The sequence below is a fragment of the Microtus pennsylvanicus genome, chromosome 20, assembly GCF_037038515.1.
Source record: "Microtus pennsylvanicus isolate mMicPen1 chromosome 20, mMicPen1.hap1, whole genome shotgun sequence".
Classification (NCBI taxonomy): domain Eukaryota; kingdom Metazoa; phylum Chordata; class Mammalia; order Rodentia; family Cricetidae; genus Microtus; species Microtus pennsylvanicus.
This window is the reverse complement of record NC_134598.1, coordinates 28412782-28436554: the sequence shown is the minus strand read 5'-3', so window position 1 is coordinate 28436554 and position 23773 is coordinate 28412782. Positions and strand designations below refer to the sequence as shown.

General features: G+C 40.6%; 1 protein-coding gene across 3 annotated transcripts in view; it reads left to right on the top strand.

Moving 5' to 3' along the window:
* Eea1 (early endosome antigen 1) overlaps positions 1-23773 on the top strand; it is a 94715-nt gene that overhangs the window by 43470 nt on the left and 27472 nt on the right. For all 3 annotated transcript variants that reach the window (XM_075954636.1, XM_075954635.1, XM_075954637.1), the window contains 8 exons: positions 698-853; positions 6209-6325; positions 11998-12336; positions 13074-13223; positions 14196-14315; positions 20621-20824; positions 21733-21933; positions 23163-23276. In XM_075954636.1, the coding sequence (XP_075810751.1) occupies positions 698-853; positions 6209-6325; positions 11998-12336; positions 13074-13223; positions 14196-14315; positions 20621-20824; positions 21733-21933; positions 23163-23276 (1401 nt within the window). The remainder of the gene's footprint in view (positions 1-697; positions 854-6208; positions 6326-11997; positions 12337-13073; positions 13224-14195; positions 14316-20620; positions 20825-21732; positions 21934-23162; positions 23277-23773) is intronic.

The window sequence follows — 23773 nt, the reverse complement described above, 5'->3', positions numbered from 1 at the left end:
AAGGCTTACGTCTCCATACCAGACGTTTCCTCACACTTCAATTTTATAAATCCAGCTGGTTTTAGGATTGCATCCAGTTTGATTTCTTGCTTTCATTTCAAATTCTACAAGTATAAAATTCAAGTTGCCATATTCCTTCCATGACTGTATTTGTCATTGGTACCATGACAGTGTCCATGGCTCAGTGCTCTCCTAGGGTTTTGCAACCTTGGACCTGTCTTTGGCATCTTTATATAGCACTCAGTAAACCCATGGATGAATTATTTATTGCACCACAAGCAATCAGCTAGAAACCCTAAACAGGCTTACGTCTGTCTCTTCTTCATTTAAACGGTGTTGTGATAGCAGTGCAGAGGGTTGTCCCCGTGGCTCCATGCTGGGCAGGAGATCCACCAGCAGTAGCACTCTTTGTTTTCATTGCCACCTTTAGTGGAGAGAAGGAATGTTCCATTTATCCAGTCATTGATTAATGTGCACAGTCTGTGGAGGAAAGCAAACGTGGAATGGTCAGGATACTTATTCATTTGCTAGAGTGCAGCTTGATGATTCTGTTAAATGGAATGGAAAGCGGGGGCCGACTTATTGGCGGAAGGTATCATTGTTTGATGTTTGGAGTCTAAAAGTTGTTCATAATGATTGGCTTTTTTTATTTCCTTTTAGTGAGTTATTCTAAAATGTATATTATATGGTTTGACAGCTTCAGAGACCTGGCATAGAAGATGTTGCTGTGCTAAAGAAAGAACTGGTCCAAGTCCAAACACTAATGGATAATATGACTTTGGAACGCGAGAGAGAATCGGAAAAACTCAAAGATGAATGCAAAAAGTTACAATCAGACTATGCTAATTCAGAGGTAATGAAAACACTCAGAGAGGAATGCTTACATTATAGATCACTATTTTGCCTAATAAATGACATATATAGTTAAATATTGAAGGCTAGATGGTAACTGATGATTGACTTTTTCTTAATTTGGTCAAAATTAAGATAAAACAAACAAGATGTCATTTTCTACAAGTACAGTAACAATTTTGTTTTGGAAAACTATTTAGAAATAATTTCTTTTCTTTATTTCTTTTTGTTTTATTAACTGTTTTGACATGTGATCTCTCCAGGCTCAAGTCAAACTCGGTCACCTGAGTAGCTGAGTTGTCAGGAGTGTACCATGGTCCCTGGGAAAAAATTTCTTTTTAAATAGTCTTATTTCTAGTTGATAGACATTGAATGGTATGGATGAAATAATCTCTACAGTGTTCTCACTGGGACTGGAGAGATGCCTCTGCATCTAAAGCACACACCGCTCTTGCAGAGGACCAGGATTTGGTTCCCAGCACCCACATGGTGACTCACAACTCTCTGTAACTTCAATTCTAGGGGATCTGATGTTCTCTTCCTAACCTCTGAGGGCATCTGGCACATGTAGTGCCCAGACATACATGTAGGCAAAACACTTATACACGAAAAATAAGAGTAAACAAATCTTTAAAAAAATATTCCAATCTAGCTGGACAATGGTGGCACACACCTTTAATCCCAACACTCAGGAATCAGAGACAGGTGGATCTCTGAATTCAGGCCAGCCTGGTCTATAGAGAGAGTTCCAGAACAAACAGGTCCACACAAAGAAACTCTGTCTCAAAAAACCAAAACAACAACAAAAAGAATATTAGCAAAGAAAAGAAATTTTTATTTATATTTGAGAGCTATACACAGGAACATGCTACAGCTTAATGGGAAATATTTCTGACTAATATTTATGAATTACTGTAAATTTAAGGGGTTTTTGTAAATTTGTTCTTTTATTCATTTAGATTAAAATAATTTGGAAAGCAATAAAGAGAGATACCTCAAGGCAAAAATGTTATAACTGCAGTTAAAGATCTGGAGTGGACTCCAGTCCTTTTCCTCAAGTAAACAGGGATAATTGAGGAACCAATGAAATTGTTTTCTAGGAAAAATGTGCCTGGGTGAGAGGAGACGGGAACTGGGGAGGGGATGCACGTGGCTGCGGCATATGCCTGAGCCTAGAACGCAGGCACAGCAGAGCCCAGACTGTGAGCTCAGATCAGTCAGGGCTGTAGAGTGAGACCCTGTCTGCATGAAGACAGACTTAAAATGAGGAGGAGGAGGAGAAAAATGACTTATAATTTAGTTCTTTGCACTCAACTTTGCTCAGGTTTTTACAAAAACTATGTCAGCCATTTTGAAACAAATTTAGAAAAACATTTATTCTTTTTGATTAATTGAAGAAGTTATTTCCCACTTAAACTGTATGCTTCGAGAATCAAGTTCACATTTAATTTACTTCGTTCGCAGATACACAGTGGTGAGTAGAATGCCCAGGCACGCCAGATTTCTTAATAACACGAAGAGTTAGACTGAAACTGCCGTCAGACACGGAGGTTCTCGACACCACTAGGTCATTTCGGATACTGTGTCAGCTTTAAACTATCTAATTTGATCCTATGAAGTTACTCGATCTGTCTTACCTGTTAGGAACGTGAGGTTCAATGAGGTGTAACTTGCTTTCAGGACACATACCTAAAATAGAGAACCTCGGAGTTCCTCAAGCCCAGCCTTCCTCCTGGAGCATCCTGTCTTCCATTTCATCTCATAATTGCCTCATAAGGGACTTTGTGCTGCTGATCTTTTGTTTGCTTGGTGTTTGTTTTTAAGACAGGATCTTAATCTAGCCCAGGCTAACCTGGAACTTACTGTGTAACCCTGGCTGGTCTCAATCTCATGTGTGTCTTATTCTGTGGCTGGCTGTGTAGCTGTGTAGCTGGCTGGCTGTGTAGCTGTGTAGCTGGCTGGCTGTGTAGCTGGGTGACTGACTGGCTGTGTAGCTGGGTGACTGACTGGCTGTGTAGCTGGGTGACTGACTGGCTGTGTAGCTGGGTGACTGACTGGCTGTGTAGCTAGGTGGCTGTGTAGCTGGGTGGCTGTGTAGCTGGCTGGCTGTGTAGCTGGCTGGCTGTGTAGCTGGGTGGCTGTGTAGCTGGGTGACTGTGTAGCTGGGTGGCTGTGTAGCTGGGTGACTGTGTAGCTGGCTGGCTGTGTAGCTAGGTGGCTGTGTAGCTGACTGGCTGTGTAGCTGGCTGGCTCTGTAGCTGGGTGGCTGTGTAGCTGGGTGGCTGTGTAGCTGGGTGACTGTGTAGCTGACTGGCTGTGTAGCTGGGTGGCTGGCCTGTAGCATTCTCCTCTCTCTGTTCTCTCACTCGTTCCTCTTCTTGCTCCACATTTCTCCTTTTTATTCTCTCTGCTGCCATTCCCACCTATCCTTTCTCTGCCTCACTAGTGGCCTTTCAACGCTTTATTAGACCATCAGGTGCTTTAGACAGCAATGTAACACAGCTTCACAGAGTTAAACAAATGCAGCGCAAACAAAAGCAACACATCTTTACATCATTAAACACATGTTCCACAGCATAAACAAAAGTAACCCACCTTAAAATAATATTCTGCAACACCTGGGCCCATCCCTCCTTCTATTCTTCTCCTCCTCCTCTCATCATGTTCTTTTTTCTCCAGTTTAGATTCCTCCTTCTCTTTATTCTCTCTCCCTGCCAACCCCGTCTGTCCTTTCTCTGCCCAGCTATTGGCATTCAGCTCTTTACATCAGCTTTTTATAATTATACAAATCCATCATAAATAAAAGTAACACACATTTACATAGTTAAAGTAATATTCTGCAGCAAAAAGTACAACACATCTTTGCCTAGTTAAGATAATATTCTATAACAAAGTATATTAATGAAAAACTTACTAGAAAAAATATAGATGTGGTTACTTTAAGTCAGAATAAAGGCACATTAAAAAGCCATTAAGGAAATTAGAGAGATCAAATATTTTCTACCTGGGATTGACTCTCTGTAATCCGAAATACATTATTACTATTATTGCATTATTATTATATATGCCTTTGGTTTATTTCTATTGAAACTTACATACCTTATGAACTCAAATTTTTGTCTAAATGTTTATGAAAGTATATTTTTTCATTCTAAAGCATTTGAAGTATTTATAAATGGTTGGCTGTTTTATAGATTGGAGATAAATGTTTAAGGATTTAAAATTATTCCTAAAAGCCTTCATTGAGGTAAATACCAAAGAAAGCTGCAATGATCTTAGATGTGGTGTGATATTTAATGGAAGTGATTTTTAAAGGATCTTATTTTATTCCAAATCATCCTACTTGAATCCTAATTTTATGAGCAAAAATGTTTCTGCAGGTATGGAATAAGTGTGATTATAATTATACATAGCTATTTAAGAGTACATTTTAATATTAAGTGTGTTAGTCTGAGAGCATCTGTAAGTGTGTTTGGACATTTTATTGTGTTCTCAGTGTGCATGTTCGTCAGTACTGCCTTCCATCTTTCATCCGTCATTTTATTATTTTTTTCTGCTTTCTCATGGAGATGCTTAAACGTGAGGTAATGTGCTTTCGGAGACTTGTGAAGTTTGGTGATATTCTCATCTGTCACTTCCTGTTGTCAGTTGCGATCTTAGAACTTCACAGACGTGTTCATTTTGTTAATCAAACAAGTTTTTATTCTTTTTAAATGATTATTTCTTGATAGTAGTAGAATATTTAAGCAATAATTATAATTCTTTAGCACTAGCAGAATGTCTGGTCAAAATAACAGAATTTTTATTTTCCTTCATGCTATGTTACTGAACTTAAGACAGTATTTTTAGTAGAACCTTTACATTACAAACAATTAAGAAACAGTTGTTGAGGAAGATCTTGAGGCTTGAGTAAGGAGAGTATAGGGGTGGGAATCCACATGAAGTCCCATGCAGAGTAAGCCTGGACCGATTGCAGCGAGTGCTAAACTGCACCCCAGATGCGCTTGAGCTCTCAAATGGCAGGAAGGTCAGCACAGGTAGAGAAAGACCTTGGCGCGACAACTGTGGTACTCTCTGCAGAGAAAACATATTTATGTCCTTTGAATTTCTCTTTAATCATTATTTCCCCCAAATCAGAACATTATCCTTTTAAAAGGTAGAAATGCCTGATATTGTGGACTAGGGAAGGGGAACGTCTCATAGCATCCTCCTTCCCTCCGTTTCCTTACAGCTAATGTCTCCCTTTTGGTATATACTCTTCCCACATGGTTTTTCTTAGTGGTCACATTTAAACAGTATTCAAAACCAAATGTGTTTTCTTAATTTATGGTTATCATAATAAATCCAAGTGCTTAATCATGCAATATAGTCATTAGTGTGCTTAATTAACTTGTGAAATTTGAAACCATTGTTTTCTAAATGAAGATACAGCACACTGAAAATACTTCAGGAAATAAGTCTGGACTCTGGGTCTGTAAGAAAGTAATGGAAGGGTCTGAGCAGAGCTATTCCTGCCTCAGCAAACCATATCCCTCCAAAGTTATGTCTAGGAGCAAAAATTACGATTACACATATTATAAAGAACATATGCAATGGAAATTGCTAATTTTAAGTATGTATAAAGTAGAACCAACAAGAAATATTAGAAATTATTAGAAACTTGATTTGTTAATATCACCTGTAGTAGCATTCTGATGTTTGAGCTTTTGTGTATTACAGGTGTGGCTTTCCAAGATATTTGCCCATCTGACTTTTTTTTTTAACTGTTTTTAAGTGATCAAGCTATCTGAACGATCAACATTAATTGATTTGTTATGAAAATGTTTAAATTCACTAAGACAGTTTTCATCTGTTACACTTGACTATAAGGTCATGGTAGCTTGTTTGGATAAATACACTCAATATAATCGTAGAGGTGATTCACCCAAATCAAACCATATTGTATGTTTGAATATGCGTGTCTTAAAATGAAAAGTTTTTGCTGTGGAAGCTTGGAGAAATTCTAGACATAATTGTTTTTCTTTTTTAAATTTGGGAAGTTCAAAGTATAGATTTAATACCATGAAATTAAAAATGCAGTTAGATGTTAGTTCAGGCAGATAAAATGCCAGCATTTCTCTTGATATATTATTATTAAATAAATGAACTTATGCGTCTTGACTGTAAAATTAATTTTAAGCAAAACGTTTTAGGTAGGAGTATTAATGGTATTAGAATCAAGCTTTATTAGAATAATCGTATTAGAAAAGTTTCAAGTATTACTTTAATTTAACTGCACCAGCGAGAGAAAGCAGACTGTCTTCAAATCTTCATGCACCTCCATTTTGTTTGCATTAATCTTTATTTTACTTTTCAGGCTACAATAAACCAGCTAAGAACTGAACTTGCCAAAGGCCCCCAAGAAGTTGCAGTATATGTTCAGGAAATACAAAAACTTAAAGGTTCAATTAATGAATTAACACAAAAAAACCAGGTAAGAGTTTTAAAGCTGCATATAGTGGTGAATAGATTTTATCTTCACTGTTTTATTTATACCACAGGTCAAGATATCTATTTCTCTCTCTCTGTTAGTAATAAATGTTCAGAACTCTTCATATTGCAAAAGTGCGTCTTATAGCAAAATAAGGACACTCCCCACTGTCCCTTTTCTGAGCTCCAGGCAACCACCATTCTCTTGTATTTTCTATGACGTTTACAATCCTAGGCCCCTATCTGAGTCAATTCATAAGTATTTGTGTTTTTGTAACTGACACTGTGTAATATAATACTCTGCAGGGTTCATCTGTGTACCTGATGTCTCTATGACTGAATGATACTGCGGGTTAAATTTGATGATATAGCATACATTCATTCGTCTGTCAGTAGATACTTGGGTTGCTTTCATCTTTCTGATTATCATAATTAATATGGCTTAGAACATGGATGTTAAATGTATTTGTAACACTGTCTTCAAGGTACTGGGTCATATGGTAATTCTATTACATATCTGTGCTTACATATACACATTTATAAGGTTTATTAAAAAACAGATCTTACAAATGAATAAAAATATCACACATCAAAATCAGTTAGTCCCAAAGTTCATACAACTGAACAAACTATACAGTTACAATAAGCATTCAGAATGTAAGCTGTGGAGTCTCATATTAAACTTTATATGTTCAATATCAAACATTTTATCCATGACAGAATTAGAACTAGAAACACAATTATCTTTATATCCCCCTTTATAATTTGCATTCCCTTTTATATGTTGAATTTAGCCAATAATACATGTGTGTTTGTGTGTGTGCATGTGTGTATGTGCATGGGATGCAGTATAACATGAAGACAAGGAGAAAGGCTAAAGGTTAGAGGATGAGGATAGACTGAATGCAGATACATATGTATTTGTGATGATGGGAATCAAATCCAGGTCCTCATGAATGTGGTATTAGATAAATATTTGACCACAGAGCTGTATCCTAGCCTTATTTTCTGCCCTTCCTTCCTTTCTTCTTCCTCTCTCTTAAGAACTACTATATTGATTTCAGTTGGCATTGCGCGTGTCCTTTTACATTCCCATCTGCAGGTCATACTGTCTCATCACAGCCTCACCAACACGTGTTTAGGTTTTGCCCTTTTACTTTTTTTTTTTTTTTTGCCTATGCTTTAGGTAACAAATGGAAGAGATTTACTGACAAATTCAATTTCATAATTTTTTTGCCTCTATTTCCTTTAAGAATTTTATCATCTTAGGTGTTACGTGTATGTCTTAGCTTTGGGATAATCCTGTGCACACATATGACAAAAGTCTGGTTTCATCCTGTTGCATGTGGGTGCTCACTTTTCCTGATGCCATTTCTTGAAGACTCCTTTCCCTGTTGTGTGGTCATGGACCTCTTCAGTCATTTGATTGCTGCCTTAGTCTGTTTTAGCTCCTATAACAGCACCATAAACCGAAGAACTTAGAATTAGCAGACATGGATTTCTCGCTGTTATTTATTCTAGGACATCAAATTTAGGACAAGATCTTCCATCTTGGCAGACTGTGCTGTATGGTCCATAGATGGTATGGTGCCTTCTTGCTGTGTCCTTGCATGAGAAGGATCTAGGGATCCTTTTGAGTCCTTTATTATTTTTTTCTTTTTAATAAGGACACTAATCTCATTCATGAGGCTTTGCTCTAAACTCTAATAACCTCTCAAACACAAAATCTCCTAATTCCTTTGCCTTGGGGGCTTAGGATTTGAAATGTGATTTTGGAATCGCAGGGGATACAAAGCTCGTGACCATAGCGATGTATGCGAATGTCTATTTCTGGGCACTCAGCTCCACTCATCTTTCTCTTTACACCAGCATCACTGTGTGATTATTAGCTTTGTAGTAAGTTTCGGAATTGGGAAGTGTAAAACTGTCAGGTTTTTTCTTTTTGTTTTCTTTGTGAGGCAGGTTCTTGTTATGTGGCTGTGGCTGATGCTGTCCTAGAACATGCTACGTAGTCCAGGCTGCCCTCAAACTCATAATATTCTGCATTAGTCTCTCAAGTGCTAAAATTATAGGCATGTGCCATTATACCAGGAATCTTTGTGTGTGTGTGTGTAGATGTAGATGTGTGTGCCTTTGTAGGTATGTACTGAAGCCAGAGATTGGCATAGCTGTCTTCCTCAAATATAGTCCACTTTTTTGCGGGGGTGGGGGTGGGGGTGGGGCAGGGTTTCTCTGTGTAGCCCTGGCTGTCCTGAAACTCACTCTGTAGTCCAGGCTGTGCTCAAACTCAGAGATTTGCCTGTGGTAAGATTAAAGGTGCACACCACCCACACTCAACTTTGTTGTACACCTTTTAAAAATACTTTGTGTTTTGTAGTTAGGTACTTATTACAGGTAGTTCATTTTAAATACTAACTTTTGGTTTTTGGAAGTTTTATGCATTCATGCCCTATATATTGATAATACCCATTATTATAAGTAGACACTGTGAAGGCAAATTTTTCTTTATCCTTTTCTTGTAAAGGTATAATGAAGAAACAATCTTTAAATAAATAAGAGGCCATCCTTTTGACAATAGAGAGGGCAGAGGAATTACAGATTGTAGAGGTCCCATAGGTTGACTTACCTTGTTGATAGCTCTTAGATCTGTCACCATTCTCCATTTACCAGATTTCTTTTTAACAACAAATACAGGAGAATTCTAAGAGCTGGCTGATTCTTCAATATGATAAGCATCTAGTTGCTCCTGTACCAGGCTGCTTTATGGTATAGGGACAAGATTTGTTCATCATCTTGATGAGCTTGAGCCTGTGGGTCAGCCTAAGTGCCTTCACCAAGGATTTGATCTTGGGAAGTCTCAAGTCCTTTTGCTTTTCCCTGTTGTTCTAAAATTTTAGCCTCTTCTCTGAGATAACATTTATACATCAGTTGAGGCCAGTCATCCAGGACTGCTGAAACTAACTGAAGTCAGTCGTGTGGTGTCGCTTTAATACTAGAATCCTGTCTTTATCATCTCCCTAACAAGTGTGGAATGCAAGCCATAAGTTATGATAGCTTGCTTAATTTCTTTTAGATCATTCATTCCTATAGGTATCCATCTACCTTCTTTGGGTCTTTTTGGGTATTTAGAACTTGATGTTTTGTCAGTGTATATTACAGGATAGGAAGCTAAAACCCTGGGTAAGTCATCTCTGGCAGCTACTGGTATATTAAATCCTGTCCTTGTGCCTTCTTTCCCCGCTCATCAGTTCCAATAATTTCCTCAGTCGTTTTGAATCTTTTTACTACCGCTTTTTGTAAAGCCTGAATATCCTGGACTGTATATCTTTCTAGTGATTTAACTGAGGCACCTAGCCTCTGGTTCTCATTCTGCACATGTGATTCCAAGGTCTGAAGTTTTTCTTTTAAAGATAATACCTCATCCTTGGACATTATTTGGATAGCGTGCAAATTGCCATCCTGGAGAGATATTCTATCTGCTAGCCTATCATAACTTGTAAACAAATTTTGATTGCCAAATTCAACAGTATGATGTCTTTCAGATAATTTCTCAGTATCAATTGACATGGATTCAATTTGTCAAATTAATGTTATGCTTTTCAATAGTATTAATTTTTTCAGGTTACTTTTGATTTTCAATGGTATTAATCCTGTCAGCTAGCTGTTCATTATTAGTCCGTAAAGACAGCATCATTTCTAAAAGTGCCTCATTCTTGGCTCTTATGAAACCATTTTCTTAAGGATATAATGTGAAGAAAAAAACGGAGTCCCAATATCCAATAAATGGATATATCACCATAGCCATATAAGCCTTGCAGAATACAATCCATAGTCTTAGCAAAAAAGTTACTAAAAGTTTCAATGGTAATGTTGTCTACCATTATATAACTTTCAAGTTTATTGATTTATAAATTAACTGTTATGAAATCCAGTAAGTTGTTTTAGATGTATAATCTTTATTGTCCAGCAGGTGTCGTGGTTGCAGAGTCGTGCCTAGAGGCACAACCTGGTGCCAGGAATAGTCCTGAGCTGCTTAGGTTTCCCTGCCTTGGTGCTCGTTAAATACTGAGAAATATGCGTTGCTTGACAGATTAAAAGCAATTAAATCAATTCTGTACACGGAGCAAGAATCCCAGAACTCAGGAGCTGAGAGTACAAACCAGAAGTTACAGCAGGGAACGTGCCACAGAGGGGGTGGCACTTGGGAAATTTCCAAGTTGCCGCAGGCAGTTAGTTCCACTGTGGTGGGGTTTTAAAAAAAAAACCGCTTAGTAGGTAAAAAGTCAAGCCAGTGGGGGTGGGAAAGTTTCTGGGCTGTGACCGTTTAGGCCTTTAAGCTGATCCACCAGGTAAGTGTAGAGTTCGGAACCACGTGGGCACTAGATGAAGAAGGACATTTAAAAGAAATCCCACACTAGGTCAGAATTGAGAATAATAGAGGATTGTTTATTTAGGGGTAGACTCACAGGTCACAATCCTCTGCTGGAACCGGGAACAGCAGCCGAATCCAGCAGCTGGAAAAGAGGCCGGACGTGCACTTTACATCGGCATAAATAGTATAAGAGGCCACGTCCAAGAAGGCGGGCAACTTAAAGGCTATGGGCGGTAGGAATTCCCACTGCAAAGAAGAGACTGAACTTCTCTTCCCGGGAGCAGGGAAGACTTTGAAGGAGCTGGGGGAGAATGAGGGTAGGAAGTAAATGATGGAAACTCAGTTCCATGCAGTGAGTTCTCCTGGTGTTTATCTGCTTTCACACTCAGCTTTCTGCATGTTAAAAAGGTGTTTGGCTGCTACTGATGACATGCCCAGTTCTTTTAGATCTGTCTGCGAATTATTTTACCTAGTTTAAAAGGCTTTTTTAAACACACTGTCTAATTTGTACAATAGTCTCTAAGCTATGGAGGGTCAGGTTGTGCGTATTCCTGCGCCGTCCCTTCTTGCACGGTACATAGCGAATGTCCAGTGACAGATGAGGCAGAGCCTGTAAGTTAAAATTGTTCTTAATTTACTTGTTTAAAAATAGTTCATGTCAGTTGTAACAGCAGTACTGAGAACAGTCTTTGAATTCAAGTTGGTTGATCCAGATCTGTGATTGACGGTATTTTATGTTTATTTTGCTAGTTCAAGTAAAATAAAGTGTGAGGCAGAGAAATATTATCTTTAGAGCATTACTTTATAAACCCAGAAAGAAATTTGAATTCGTTTTGGCTTGTAACTCAAAAAAAAAAAAAAAGGTCTTCATCAGAAGGGACAAAAAGGCAGCAGTGGATCAGACACTGACCGGGCACGCGGCCTCCCTGCTGCGCTGAAACTGCCCCTGCCCAGGAAGCAGCAGAGCCCACGTCAGAGCATTCAGTTCCCTAGTATTCAGAATAATTTTTACTGAAGGAAAGGTAGTTTCAACTTTTTAACTTAAGTAGGAACATTAACATGTTGCATCTCTCCCAAAGAATACAATATATATGCTTTCAGGTTATGACAGTATTTTCTTGGTAATTTTTTTGTCTTATATTAGTAATATTTTAATCATTATGACTAGTAATAAAGTTATGTCATAATTCTTTCCTAAAATATTTTCAGTTTTACACTGTAATACTGACATATATATATTCCAGATAGAGAACCTGGAACAGTAAAAAAGTATTAAAAGGTAAATTTTTAAATTGCTCTTTCAGAACTTGACTGAGAAGCTGCTGAAGAAAGACGCGGACTACACGCACTTAGAGGAGAAACACAATGAAGAATCAGCGAGTAGGAAGACTGTCCAGGCAGCCCTGCATCAGAAGGACCTGGACTGTCAGCAGCTGCAGGCAAGGCTGGCTGCCTCTGAGGGCTCGCTGCAGAGGGTCCAGGCAGAGCTCAATGAGAGGGCAGAGGCTGCTCAGAAGCTCAGAGAGGAGCTGCGGGAAGTGGAGAGCAAGCAGCAGCATCTCAAGGCGGAGTGTAAGCAGCTGCAGCAGCAGCGGGAAGAGAAGGAGCAGCATGGGCTGCAGCTGCAAGGGGAAGTCAGTCAGGTAGGCGCCGCGGCAGCCGCAGCTCCTTGTGCTGTTTCTCACCAACGCTGATGACCGTGTGATAGTAATTTGTTCATGCTAGAAAAAAATGGCCCCCTCCACAGTTTGGCTTTACGACCTGTCATGTTAGATCTTTTTCATTTTAATTTCCCTTAAGGAAAAAAAAGGTACCGTTCACATAACACCATTGTGAAGCATTTATTAATTAACAAAAATTGCTTAGATGGTCCCCAGTATAGGGGATGTATGGGTCTTAGCTGTTACAGTCAGTTCAGATTGTTCACTATTCTTTACTTAGGAATTCTTAAAAAGCTTGAGATGAAGCTTTATTGTGTGTGGGTGTTTTGCTGGCACATGCATGCCTGATACCTGCAGAGTCCAGAAGAGGGAGTCACATCCCACAGACCTGGAGTTACAGACGGCGGTGAACTGCTGCTGGGAATCAAACCAGGTCCTCTTAAACTGCAGAGCCGTCTCTCCAGCTCGAGTCTCCTGTGCTTTTTAAGGGAAAATAAAATAGGCACAAAATATGCAGTGCTTACAGTTTTATGTGATTTATTATAGTTTGTGATTAAAATCCAGTTGTAGTTGAAGTTACTCTGCAGTGTAAGGTGTGAAGGCTGTAAAATGAAATGGTGGCCTGCAGTTTAACTGGTGGAAAACTGTGTAGTAACGTAGGTGGCACTGTGTGCGCTTACACGTGCATACACACGCGTGCCTTCACTTCTCTTTTAAAGTTACATAGCCGACTTCTGGAGACGGAGCGCCAACTAGGGGAAGCGCATGGAAGGCTGAAGGAACAGAGACAGCTCTCCAGTGAAAAGCTGATGGATAAAGAACAGCAAGTGGCTGACTTACAGCTCAAGCTCTCTCGGTTAGAAGAGCAGGTAAGCTAGCACAGTAAATGCATTGATACTAGGGCAATTTTAGACTTGATGCTGCTTACGCATAGGAACAGTCAGCTTTGTGTCAAGAACTTTATCTATAATTGTTATTTGCCATTGAAACCTTTCTTTCTCCCCAGTTAGAATATCCTACTTATTCACTACATGTTAAATTTACTACGTCTTATTGTTACTGTGTTCCTCAAAGTTCCTGATGGAAATGCACAATGTCCATTTTAGCTTTCGTCAGGAAGCCTTCTTGGCCTGGTCCTCCCCAAGGCTGCTGTGCTCCTCATACCCAGGAAGAACGGCTTCCTAATGTGTAAACACTTGAGACTTCAGTTTTCATAATTAACCCCATAGGGCATGTAGTGTAGCTCGGTGGGACAGCTTGCCTAGCTGTATCAGGCCCTAAGTTCAAGTCTAGTACCACAAACAAATGCTTCCACGCCATCTCATTGGCTGTTACCCCAGAGGAAGTCATGGTTGCTCAAGTGGCACCTTATGTGGTTAAAGTAAATGCTATGACTGAATCATGACTTTTATTTGAATTGAACAAATACTCTGATTAAAATCTGTTAATTCAGCTGTAGGTTTTTGTTTTAGTGGTAATATTTTAAATGTGGTAGATTAGATTCCTTCCTAGAATGTCTTTAAAAGTAAAGGAAATGCAGACACTGTGGTTTAGATTATTATTACACATAAATTGTGTATTAATTGCTTTAACATATAGGGATGCAGAACTACCATGCTGAACTGATGCCAGTCTGGAGAAAGATTTGTTTTCTTTTTAGGATGAGATTGGATGGGTAGAGGATGAAATTAAGATTCTATAAGCAATGAGAAACTGCGTTAAAACTATTTCCCATATTGTTTGAATTTTTTTTCCCGGTTTGAGAATTGGTGTAATGCCAGCTATTTATGGGTGATCACATTATGTCTCCAGTTCTCAACTAACCGTCCACATTTTCTAAGTTGAAGGAAAAGGTAACAAATTCCACCGAACTGCAGCATCAGTTAGAAAAATCAAAGCAGCAGCATCAAGAGCAGCAAGCTCTTCAGCAAAACACCACAGCCAAACTCCGAGAAGCCCAGGTGAGTGTGCTGTAAGCCTGAGCTTTGTCAGCCAAAGTGGAAGAGATCCACATTCTTTATTGTGGTAGAACTGCAATGCAAATGCTTGGTGGTGAGTGCTTTTGATGGTCAGGAAAGTCTTACTTCTGATTTCTGTGAGAGCAGTTCAAAACGGTGAAATGCATTGCAAGCACATTTGTTTTATATGATTCATAAACTATTCAAACATATTTATTAGATTTATCTATTAAATGGCCTAGTTAGATATAAAGATGGGGAAATAGCTCAGCTGGTAAAGTGCTGGCTGTGCAAGCTTGGAGCAACTCATAAAACTTGAGTTCATATCTCTGCTGTCCACGTGACAAGCTATGCGCGGTCACATGCAGTCACCTGCACTCTGCTGTCCACGTGACAAGCTGTGCACGGTCACATGCAGTCACTTGTACTCTGCTGTCCACGTGACAAGCTATGCACAGTAACATGCAGTCACCTGCACTCTGCTGTCCACGTGACAAGCTATGCACAGTAACATGCAGTCACCTGCACTCTGCTGTCCACGTGACAAGCTGTGCACGGTCACATGCAGTCACCTGTACTCTGCTGTCCACGTGACAAGCTATGCACAGTAACATGCAGTCACCTGCACTCTGCTGTCCACGTGACAAGCTGTGCACGGTCACATGCAGTCACCTGCACTCTGCTGTCCACGTGACAAGCTATGCATGGTAACATGCAGTCACCTGCACTCTGCTGTCCACGTGACAAGCTATGCACAGTAACATGCAGTCACCTGCACTCTGCTGTCCACGTGACAAGCTATGCACCTGCACTCTGCTGTCCACGTGACAAGCTGTGCACGGTCACATGCAGTCACCTGTACTCTGCTGTCCACGTGACAAGCTATGCACAGTAACATGCAGTCACCTGCACTCTGCTGTCCACGTGACAAGCTGTGCACGGTCACATGCAGTCACCTGTACTCTGCTGTCCACGTGACAAGCTGTGCACGGTAACATGCAGTCACCTGCACTCTGCTGTCCACGTGACAAGCTATGCACAGTAACATGCAGTCACCTGCACTCTGCTGTCCACGTGACAAGCTATGCACAGTAACATGCAGTCACCTGCACTCTGCTGTCCACGTGACAAGCTGTGCACGGTCACATGCAGTCACCTGCACTCTGCTGTCCACGTGACAAGCTATGCATGGTAACATGCAGTCACCTGCACTCTGCTGTCCACGTGACAAGCTGTGCACGGTCACATGCAGTCACCTGCACTCTGCTGTCCACGTGACAAGCTATGCACAGTAACATGCAGTCACCTGCACTCTGCTGTCCACGTGACAAGCTGTGCACGGTCACATGCAGTCACCTGCACTCTGCTGTCCACGTGACAAGCTGTGCACGGTCACATGCAGTCACCTGCACTCTGCTGTCCACGTGACAAGCTGTGCACGGTCACATGCAGTCACCTGCACTCTGCTGTCCACGTGACAAGCTGTGCACGGTCACATGCAGTCACCTGCACTCTGCTGTCCACGTGACAAGCTATGCATGGTAACATGCAGTCACCTGCACTCTGCTGTCCACGTGACAAGCTATGCATGGTAACATGCAGTCACCTGCACTCTGCTGTCCACGTGACAAGCTATGCATGGTAACATGCAGTCACCCGCCCTCCCAGCGCTGAAGAGGAGGAACATGCTGGCCTGCCAGTCATTAGTCAACAGAGATCCTGCCTCACAAACTGAAGTGGAGAAGTAATAGAGGAAGACTCCCAGTGTTGCTTTCTGGCCTCCACATGCGTGTGTAAACACATGAACATGCACACTCATGCACGTAGTATTTAGTACTTGTATAATATAATTAACATTGCCTGAACACTGAAATTATGGGTACAGAAAATATAATTGATTGGGTTAAATTAATACAGATTCTATTATTACATGGCCTAGAAGGTAAGAGAAATTAATTTTGTTATATAAAAGCAGGATACATGTTTGAAGTGAATTTGCCTTTCGTATTCATTTATTCCTCCGTTTGTCATTTGTTGGCTATGACTGGGTGTGGTATAGCACTGGCTGTCAGGCCCTCTCCCAACTGAACATGAAGTATCACAGTGCCCACCTTCTGGAAAGCACAGCCTCGTGGTGTGTACATAGGAATTGTGTGTCTGTGGGGGACAGTAAGTCATTTCTGCAGTATGTAGTTTTCCTTCTGACACAGGAGTCAGACACAGAGATAAAAATACTAGGTTTATTTATCACTTCTTTTGTTCAATAAGTGAACATCATTATGTCTAGTCTCAGCCAAGGAACTAATTCTGTATCTATTTATGGCAGTAAGTGAAACACACAAAAATGTCTGCTGTCATGGAGTGCTCACTGAGGGAGGCAAACAATAGGCGTGATGAATAAGCAAAGCTCAAGTTACTAAGTGCTGTTGTCCTGTACAAAAGGAAGGCCGAGCCAGGAAGCATGCATAGTGTTGGAAGTGTCAGGGTTGCTAGGGGAGGCTCCTGTGAGATGAGAGGTCTGGAAAGGGAGGAGGTAGGCACATCAGGAAGAAGAGCATCAGGTGTGCTAACAACTCCTTAGGTCACGGTAAATCTCAGAATTTGGAGTGGAGTGGGCAGTATTAGTTAAAAGGGACAAGATCCCAGAGATTACATGGCTCAGAACATGTAGAACTTCATAGGTAATTTTAAGGTCTTTATTTTATTTTTGTCTTTTTGAGAAAATGGGAGGCCCTAAGGAAAGGAATGCTGTGATCCAGCTGTCTTCCCAGGACTTCTGCACTGCTGTGTTGTGAGGAGACTGAGGAGAGCATTAGCAGAAGCATAGAAATTGGCTGGGAGATTACTGTCATTCAGACAAGAAATGTGATTTGAGCTGGAGCAGAAGCAGTACAGGTAGTGAAGAGATGACTGTAGGCAAAGCTGACTGCTTTGCTGATAGACTGATGGAGAACCTCGAGAGAGAAGTGTGGCTAAGGATTTTTGCCTGAGTACCAAACTACGAAAACTGGGGATCGTGTTGTGTTTGTCAGCAGGAAGGAATTGGTTTGTGGCCTTGGTTAGAGAAATTTGGATAGAAAGATGATGAGCACCAGATGGGAGATTCATGAGAGAGAAGGGTCACTAGATTATGTGACTGTGGGTTATGCTGGGACTCTACTGTTAGGAGTGGGAGAGAAAGGGAGCATGAAAACTTTCGGAGAGGTCAACAGCTAAGAGGGCTTTCTATAGTCCCTCCAAATTTGCATATTCATCTAGTGTATAGACCTCACTGGAAATGGCAGCCGACTCTCTGGGGGAGAACAAGGGACTTGGGTGAACATGCTCAGTTCTTCATTCCCTACTCAGAATATGGCCAGGAAAAGCCTGAAGAACTAAAAACAGTAAATATAGTTCTAGTCTTTCATACATTTAAAAAGTAATTATGGGAACATAGAAGACAGTTACCTGGCCCAAACAGAGTCTAGAAAAGTTAAGTTGCAGGAGACTTCTTAGAAATGGCAGCCTGAGTCACTGAGTCTGTTATTCCTGGGGTAGATGTAGAGATGATGATAGAAGTAGATCCCAGGTAAAAGTTGCATGGACACGGGACTGGAGAGGTGGTTCAGTGGTTAAGAGCACTGGCTGCTCTGTCAGAGGACCGGGGTTCAATTCCCGTACCCAGATGGCAGCTCACAACTGCCTATAAATCCAGTTGCAGGGGATCCGACACCCTCATACAGACATGTATGTGAGCAAAACACTAATGCCATACAATAAAAATAATTACTTTAAAATTGCATGGTCAAGGATACTGAAGCTAGTATAAATTAAACTGTTAGACTTTGCTGGAGCTTAAAATCTAAAAACTGTAATGTAGATGAGTAGAGATACCTAGTAGATAAACTTTTAAAATAAACTAAGAATCTTGCTTAGTATAATTTTAATAAAGTGATAGAAATGAAATATATATAACTGATAAGTGAGAGATGTGTGGGAGCTAGGAAAATAAGATATGTTTGAAACTTAAATGTGAATTATATGAAGAGTGGGTAGAAACTAGAGGGAAACTTGGTTCAGGGAGAATTTGAGAAATGAAGAGATCTGACTTCATGAGTTTCTTGTTCATGATGGAGCCTGGGAGATTTCAGGGGAAAAGAAGTGGCTAGGGAATTAGATGATAGGAAGCTTTGGTCCCGTACACTATGGGGAATATACTCAGCTTACCCACTGAAGCTTAGAGGAAGGGAGTAAATCTGGGCACATTCAGGGAAAGGAGGTAAATATCAGCCATCTACAGACACAGTGCAAAGGGAAGCGGATGTAAAATCAAGGTAGATCATCTCCGGAAAGTCCTACGTGTCAGGATATATTTGTAGATAGAATAGCTGTGTCAGGCCAGTAGGGGCTGAGCATTTGGGGGAGTGCTGAAGCTCAAGGAGTTACAGAGAATGTTGAGGTGAGGGTCTTATTCCAGTAAAAACATGGCTGGAAAGATGATCCTAGCTGTTTAATGGAGATTGGTGCTTTAGTGATACAAATCTGTGGAGATTTGTGTTTTTATTCTAGAAATGTTTAGAAGTTCGGGAGTGAAGAAACAGATCAGTACTGATCTAGTTGGTATTTTGTGGGGTGGTTGCCTGGGATATTCTGAGGTGACAGGAAATGAAGGATGCGACTGCAAGAGTAGTCTGCTTTCATGTATGAGGTTATGTGGAAGCGAGGCTACAGGGAATCATCTAGAAAGAAATTTCAGACTATTAGAAAATTTTGTATGTGGGTGATTGCAATATAGAGAGAGTTCAGCCCAGGAATGCAGGCAATGTGGGTGTTGAGGCTGTGTTCTTAATTCTGTGTGCATTTTATATTTTGTAGAAATTTGGCAGAATTGGGATTAAGACAATGACTAAATGTGGTCTGAGTTCTTCAGTGAATCAGGTAGGGATTTGCAGATCCCAGGAGAGGGTAGAATAAGGAAGGATAGTATGCTTCCATATCAGCACGGGGATTTTAGAAGCAGAGACGGCAGTAAAAAGGCAGGGGAAGGCCAGCCTCCTGTCCTGCTGGCAGAATAGCCTGACCACATAGAGGGGAGATGGGGTGGTGGAGTCTGCGCAGTGAAAACCAGATCTCAGTGCTGAATGGAAGCAGTGATTTCTGTGGAGAGCTCTGCCCGGGCACTCGGATTCCAGGAGTAGTAAAACATGAGACAGTTCCGGGTGGGGGGAGGGGGCGGGAGCAGAGAGCTAGTAGGCAGCGTGGCTTTTCATGACCGAAGCTTATGAGAAACGCACTTGAAAGTGACTGAATTTTCAATGTTTCAACACTAACAGAAATCATTAGACATGCCGGGCATCTACTCGTCGCTAACACGCATGGACTACCGTAAAGCTAGGCCTTTATTCTGGGCAACGACTGCTTGACTGTTACAGAGAGGAAGGCAGAGCCAAAGGCATTGGGGCCACATAACTTGAGAAGGTGGATATTGTAGGAAGAAGAGGGCTTTGCTGATTTGAGGTCCTGTTGAGTATAGAGTGAGCTTGCATACTTGACCATGGTGAGAGTGCAGTGATCTTTTTTTGAGAAGTGTGGTGGCTCAAGATAGGGTTTCTCACCTGTGGACCAGGCTGGCCTCGAGCTCAGAGACCCGTCTGCTTCTGCCTCTTGAGTGCTGGGATTTAAGGTGTGCACCACCGTACCCAGTGCAGCGGTCATTTCCATTTAGTGTTTATTTTATAGCATCTATGTCATATCTCAGATATATAATAAATAATAAGGTCAAGATACTCACTTGTGTCGCGTGTGTTCTACTGGGATGTGGAAGGAGGTAAATAAACACGAGAGAAATAAGCTATGAGTGAGAGGTTAAGTGCGAAGCAGTGAAAACCAGTATAGAGAGTATTGGAAATGTAATGACGGGCAGCTTGAGCAAGACATTTGAGCAGACGTTGAAGAGGAGGGAGAGAATCATTTGACTATTAGGGAAGCATTGCAGGCAATAAGGTCGTTAGTTTAATGGCTCTGAGGTAGGAGTGTGCTTGGTGCAGGCACTGAGTAAGTTCTACATCTGGAGAGGATCCAATGCCTAGGAAGTAAGGTCAGAGGACTAGGGAAAGTGAGATGTAAGCTTTTCTGTTAAATTCGTGTGTGTAAATAATGTAGAGTTGTTATTAAATATGTGATTTTGATTAATTTACCACAGTAAAGTGTAATAGGTTTTAAGATGTAGGACCCAACACTTTGAATGATTAAAATTATCAATCTTTTCATGTTTTAGGAATAACTTTTAAAATTTTTCATCCTTAAAATAGTAGTTTAATTCTTTACAGAATGATTTGGAACAAGTGTTACGTCAGATTGGTGATAAGGACCAAAAGATCCAGAACCTTGAAGCTTTACTGCAGAAGAGTAAAGAAAATATTTCGCTGCTGGAAAAGGAAAGAGAGGATCTTTATGCAAAAATTCAAGCTGGCGAAGGAGAGACTGCCGTTCTTAAGCAGTTGCAAGAGAAAAACCACACGCTGCAAGAGCAGGTGCGTGTGCAAACGCCAATGTGGTTCTGAGCTTTGCTCAAATCCCTGTGAATTATATTGAATGTTTTATAAAAACAGTTCATGATCCTGGCTTTTCTTGTTTTAAAATGTTTTTTTGTACCATCATATTTGACATCAAGGCTGCTACCATGCTCTGACAACAGATGTCCCAGGTGATGTATTACCTGTGTGACAGCAGGTACGGCACTAGGTCTCTGGAAGAGTGGAGATGTGACTGATGGGACAGATGTGTCCTTTGTGACGTTTCAAAAAGAAATGGGTAACAAATCATTAAGTTAAATGTAGTAATCAAGTGTTAGCTACTACTGAGTATTGCATATTTCAAACTCAACAGTTGTCTATATTTTGATAATGTATTTGTCTTTAGATAATATAGAGTTTCACAGTAGCTTTAATAAATTATTACTCCAAAATTCATATGCAGTTTAAGAGAAATGTACAAAAATTTTAACTGAGGCTGGGTGCAGTAGTGCACGCCATTAATCCTAGCACTCGGGAGGCAGTGGGAGAACTGGGGAATGAGAATAACAAGGTGCTTGTGAAAATAGTTTTGCATAATGAAGATATGCTTTACCTTGTGTCAATATTGGGTGTACACCTTTATCAAATCTCAGATTTTATACATAAGGTAGGTTAATTTTATTGTAAGTTAATATTATTATAAGTTTTAGTTGAATAGAGATGATTTAAAAACAATATAACTGAATTTGATAGTCTAAGATTTGGAATACTAGATTGACTTGTTTTAGAAGATTGGAATATTTTAATGTAAAGAGCTTGATCTTACCTAGTATAGAGCAGTTCCGTCTTCTGATGCTGCTTCAATGGGCGCCTTCATTTCGCTGTGGTGGGCACACTTTGTAATTAGAGTCTCTCATGTGCAATAGCTGGCTCAGCTCGTGGAGAAGCTGAAGAATCAGTCGGAGAGCCATAAACAGGCCGAGGAGAACTTGCATGACCAGGTCCAGGAGCAGAAGGCACATCTCCGGGCTGCACAAGACCGCGTTCTTTCCCTGGAAGCCAGCATCAATGAACTAAGCAGTCAGCTAAATGAAAGCAAGGAGAAGGTCTCTCAGCTTGACATCCAGGTAAGTGTGCTGTCCAATGAGTGTGCGTGCAGTAAGCATCAGTTTTAGATTTTACATGTTGCACTTTCTTTCCTCTTTACCTGTTAGTGGAAAACGAGATTACAGGTTTATCCCCTGAGGTTTCCTATGTCCAGGTATTTCTGTTCTTTTTCCCTATGCAAAGGTGATTTCTGTAACGTAACTTTTGATTCCTACTTCCAAGGTACTTGCTAGTAGGATAGTCTGCAGTGTGAAGGTAAATTAGTACATTCGGTGAGCCTGCTCTTAGTGCCTTACTAAGTAAGGGCTTCAGTGCGTAAGTTGCAGCAATGGCAGGATCTCTGATCTTCATGCATTTGATACCTTACCAAACATTATTTCTATGAAGATCAAGTATTGAGTTATTGAGAAATCATTATTTGAAGTTTTTTCTGCTAAAATTAGTTATTATGTACATTTTAGATTTTTGTGTTTGCTGATATTTTGATTTATCATTTTATTTAATTTCAAATGTATTTATATTTTTTCTATTCTTTGCTTTTCTTACTAGTGGTGGATTGTGCTAAAGTTATTTCAATACTTACACAGGTCACTTGATAAAGAAGGCACAACTTTTAGCTCATTTGATTCTTTAAGAAGTTATTGTGGAAAACCTGAGGTTTTAAATGTGTAATTTCTGGGCTTTTTATGAGCATCAAAAATAAAACTTTTTATATGAGAAATTACCTGGAAAGAGTGAATTTTAAACATGCCTCTAGTTTTATAGTTTGAACTCCACACTGATGTCCAGATCTGTGGCGCCATCATTTTCTGTGGCATAGTTCAGATTGTGATCCCGGGGAACTCTGACATTTCTTCCTGAATACAGTGGCCTAACCCCTGAAAATGAGTGTGCAATTTATGTCTAAGGCAGGGTCTAAGCATGTAGCATGAACTAGAACTCAGTCCTTTCACCTTTGCCTCTTACATGTCAGGTCACAGACCTGTGTCCGCAGTCCTGGAACCATTTTTCCACAAAGGGGCTCCCACGATGGTGTGCTGGTGTCACAGAGGAACAGCTTCTCGTTGTCACCTGAGCAGCACCAGGCGTCTCCTCCTGTACCTGCTTCTCTTCGGGAGACTTTCACATACAACTTTTTCAGTGTTGCAGTTATGTAATTTTTGAATAGTTTTGTGACAAAACTAATGTGTCTTAAGAGAGAGGACAACAGTCAAATATGGGGTTCAGTAATCTGTAAATTTTGTTTCAGATTAAAGCCAAAACTGAATTATTACTGTCGGCAGAAGCCGCAAAAACCGCGCAGAGAGCTGATCTGCAGAATCATCTGGATACAGCTCAAAACGCATTGCAAGACAAGCAGCAGGTGGGGGTCTGGTAATGGTGCAGTGTAGCCTCGTGTTTCGTGGTTAGATTAATTGCTGATTTGTTAAAACGATGGCCCACTTTATAATCTTGTAACAGTCTCACCCTCTTTTTTTAGAGTTTTTAGAACCAGTTGGTACTACAGGGGCCAGAGGAATGGATATAAAAATATCTGTTTTTTATAAGACTACTGTGCAGGTGTGGTTGGGCTTCCTAAGATTGTTTTGTGTATCCTAACTAACCTAGGCCATAGTAAGAGATGAAATGTTACTTCCAAGTGTGGGATTGTTGCCTTTTCACCTCAAGAACCAGTGGTTGGGATGTGAGGTAGGCCACCGTACTTACTTCTAGCAGACAGACTGCCTGGGGCCCAGATGTGCTTGCCCCTGGACTAGAGGAAAATGGTACTGTTTCCATCTTGGCAGCAGGAGGGAGTGAGGACGGTTAGATGACAACTTCTCGGGTCAGTGTCACAGTGCTAGTGACCTTCCTCGGCTT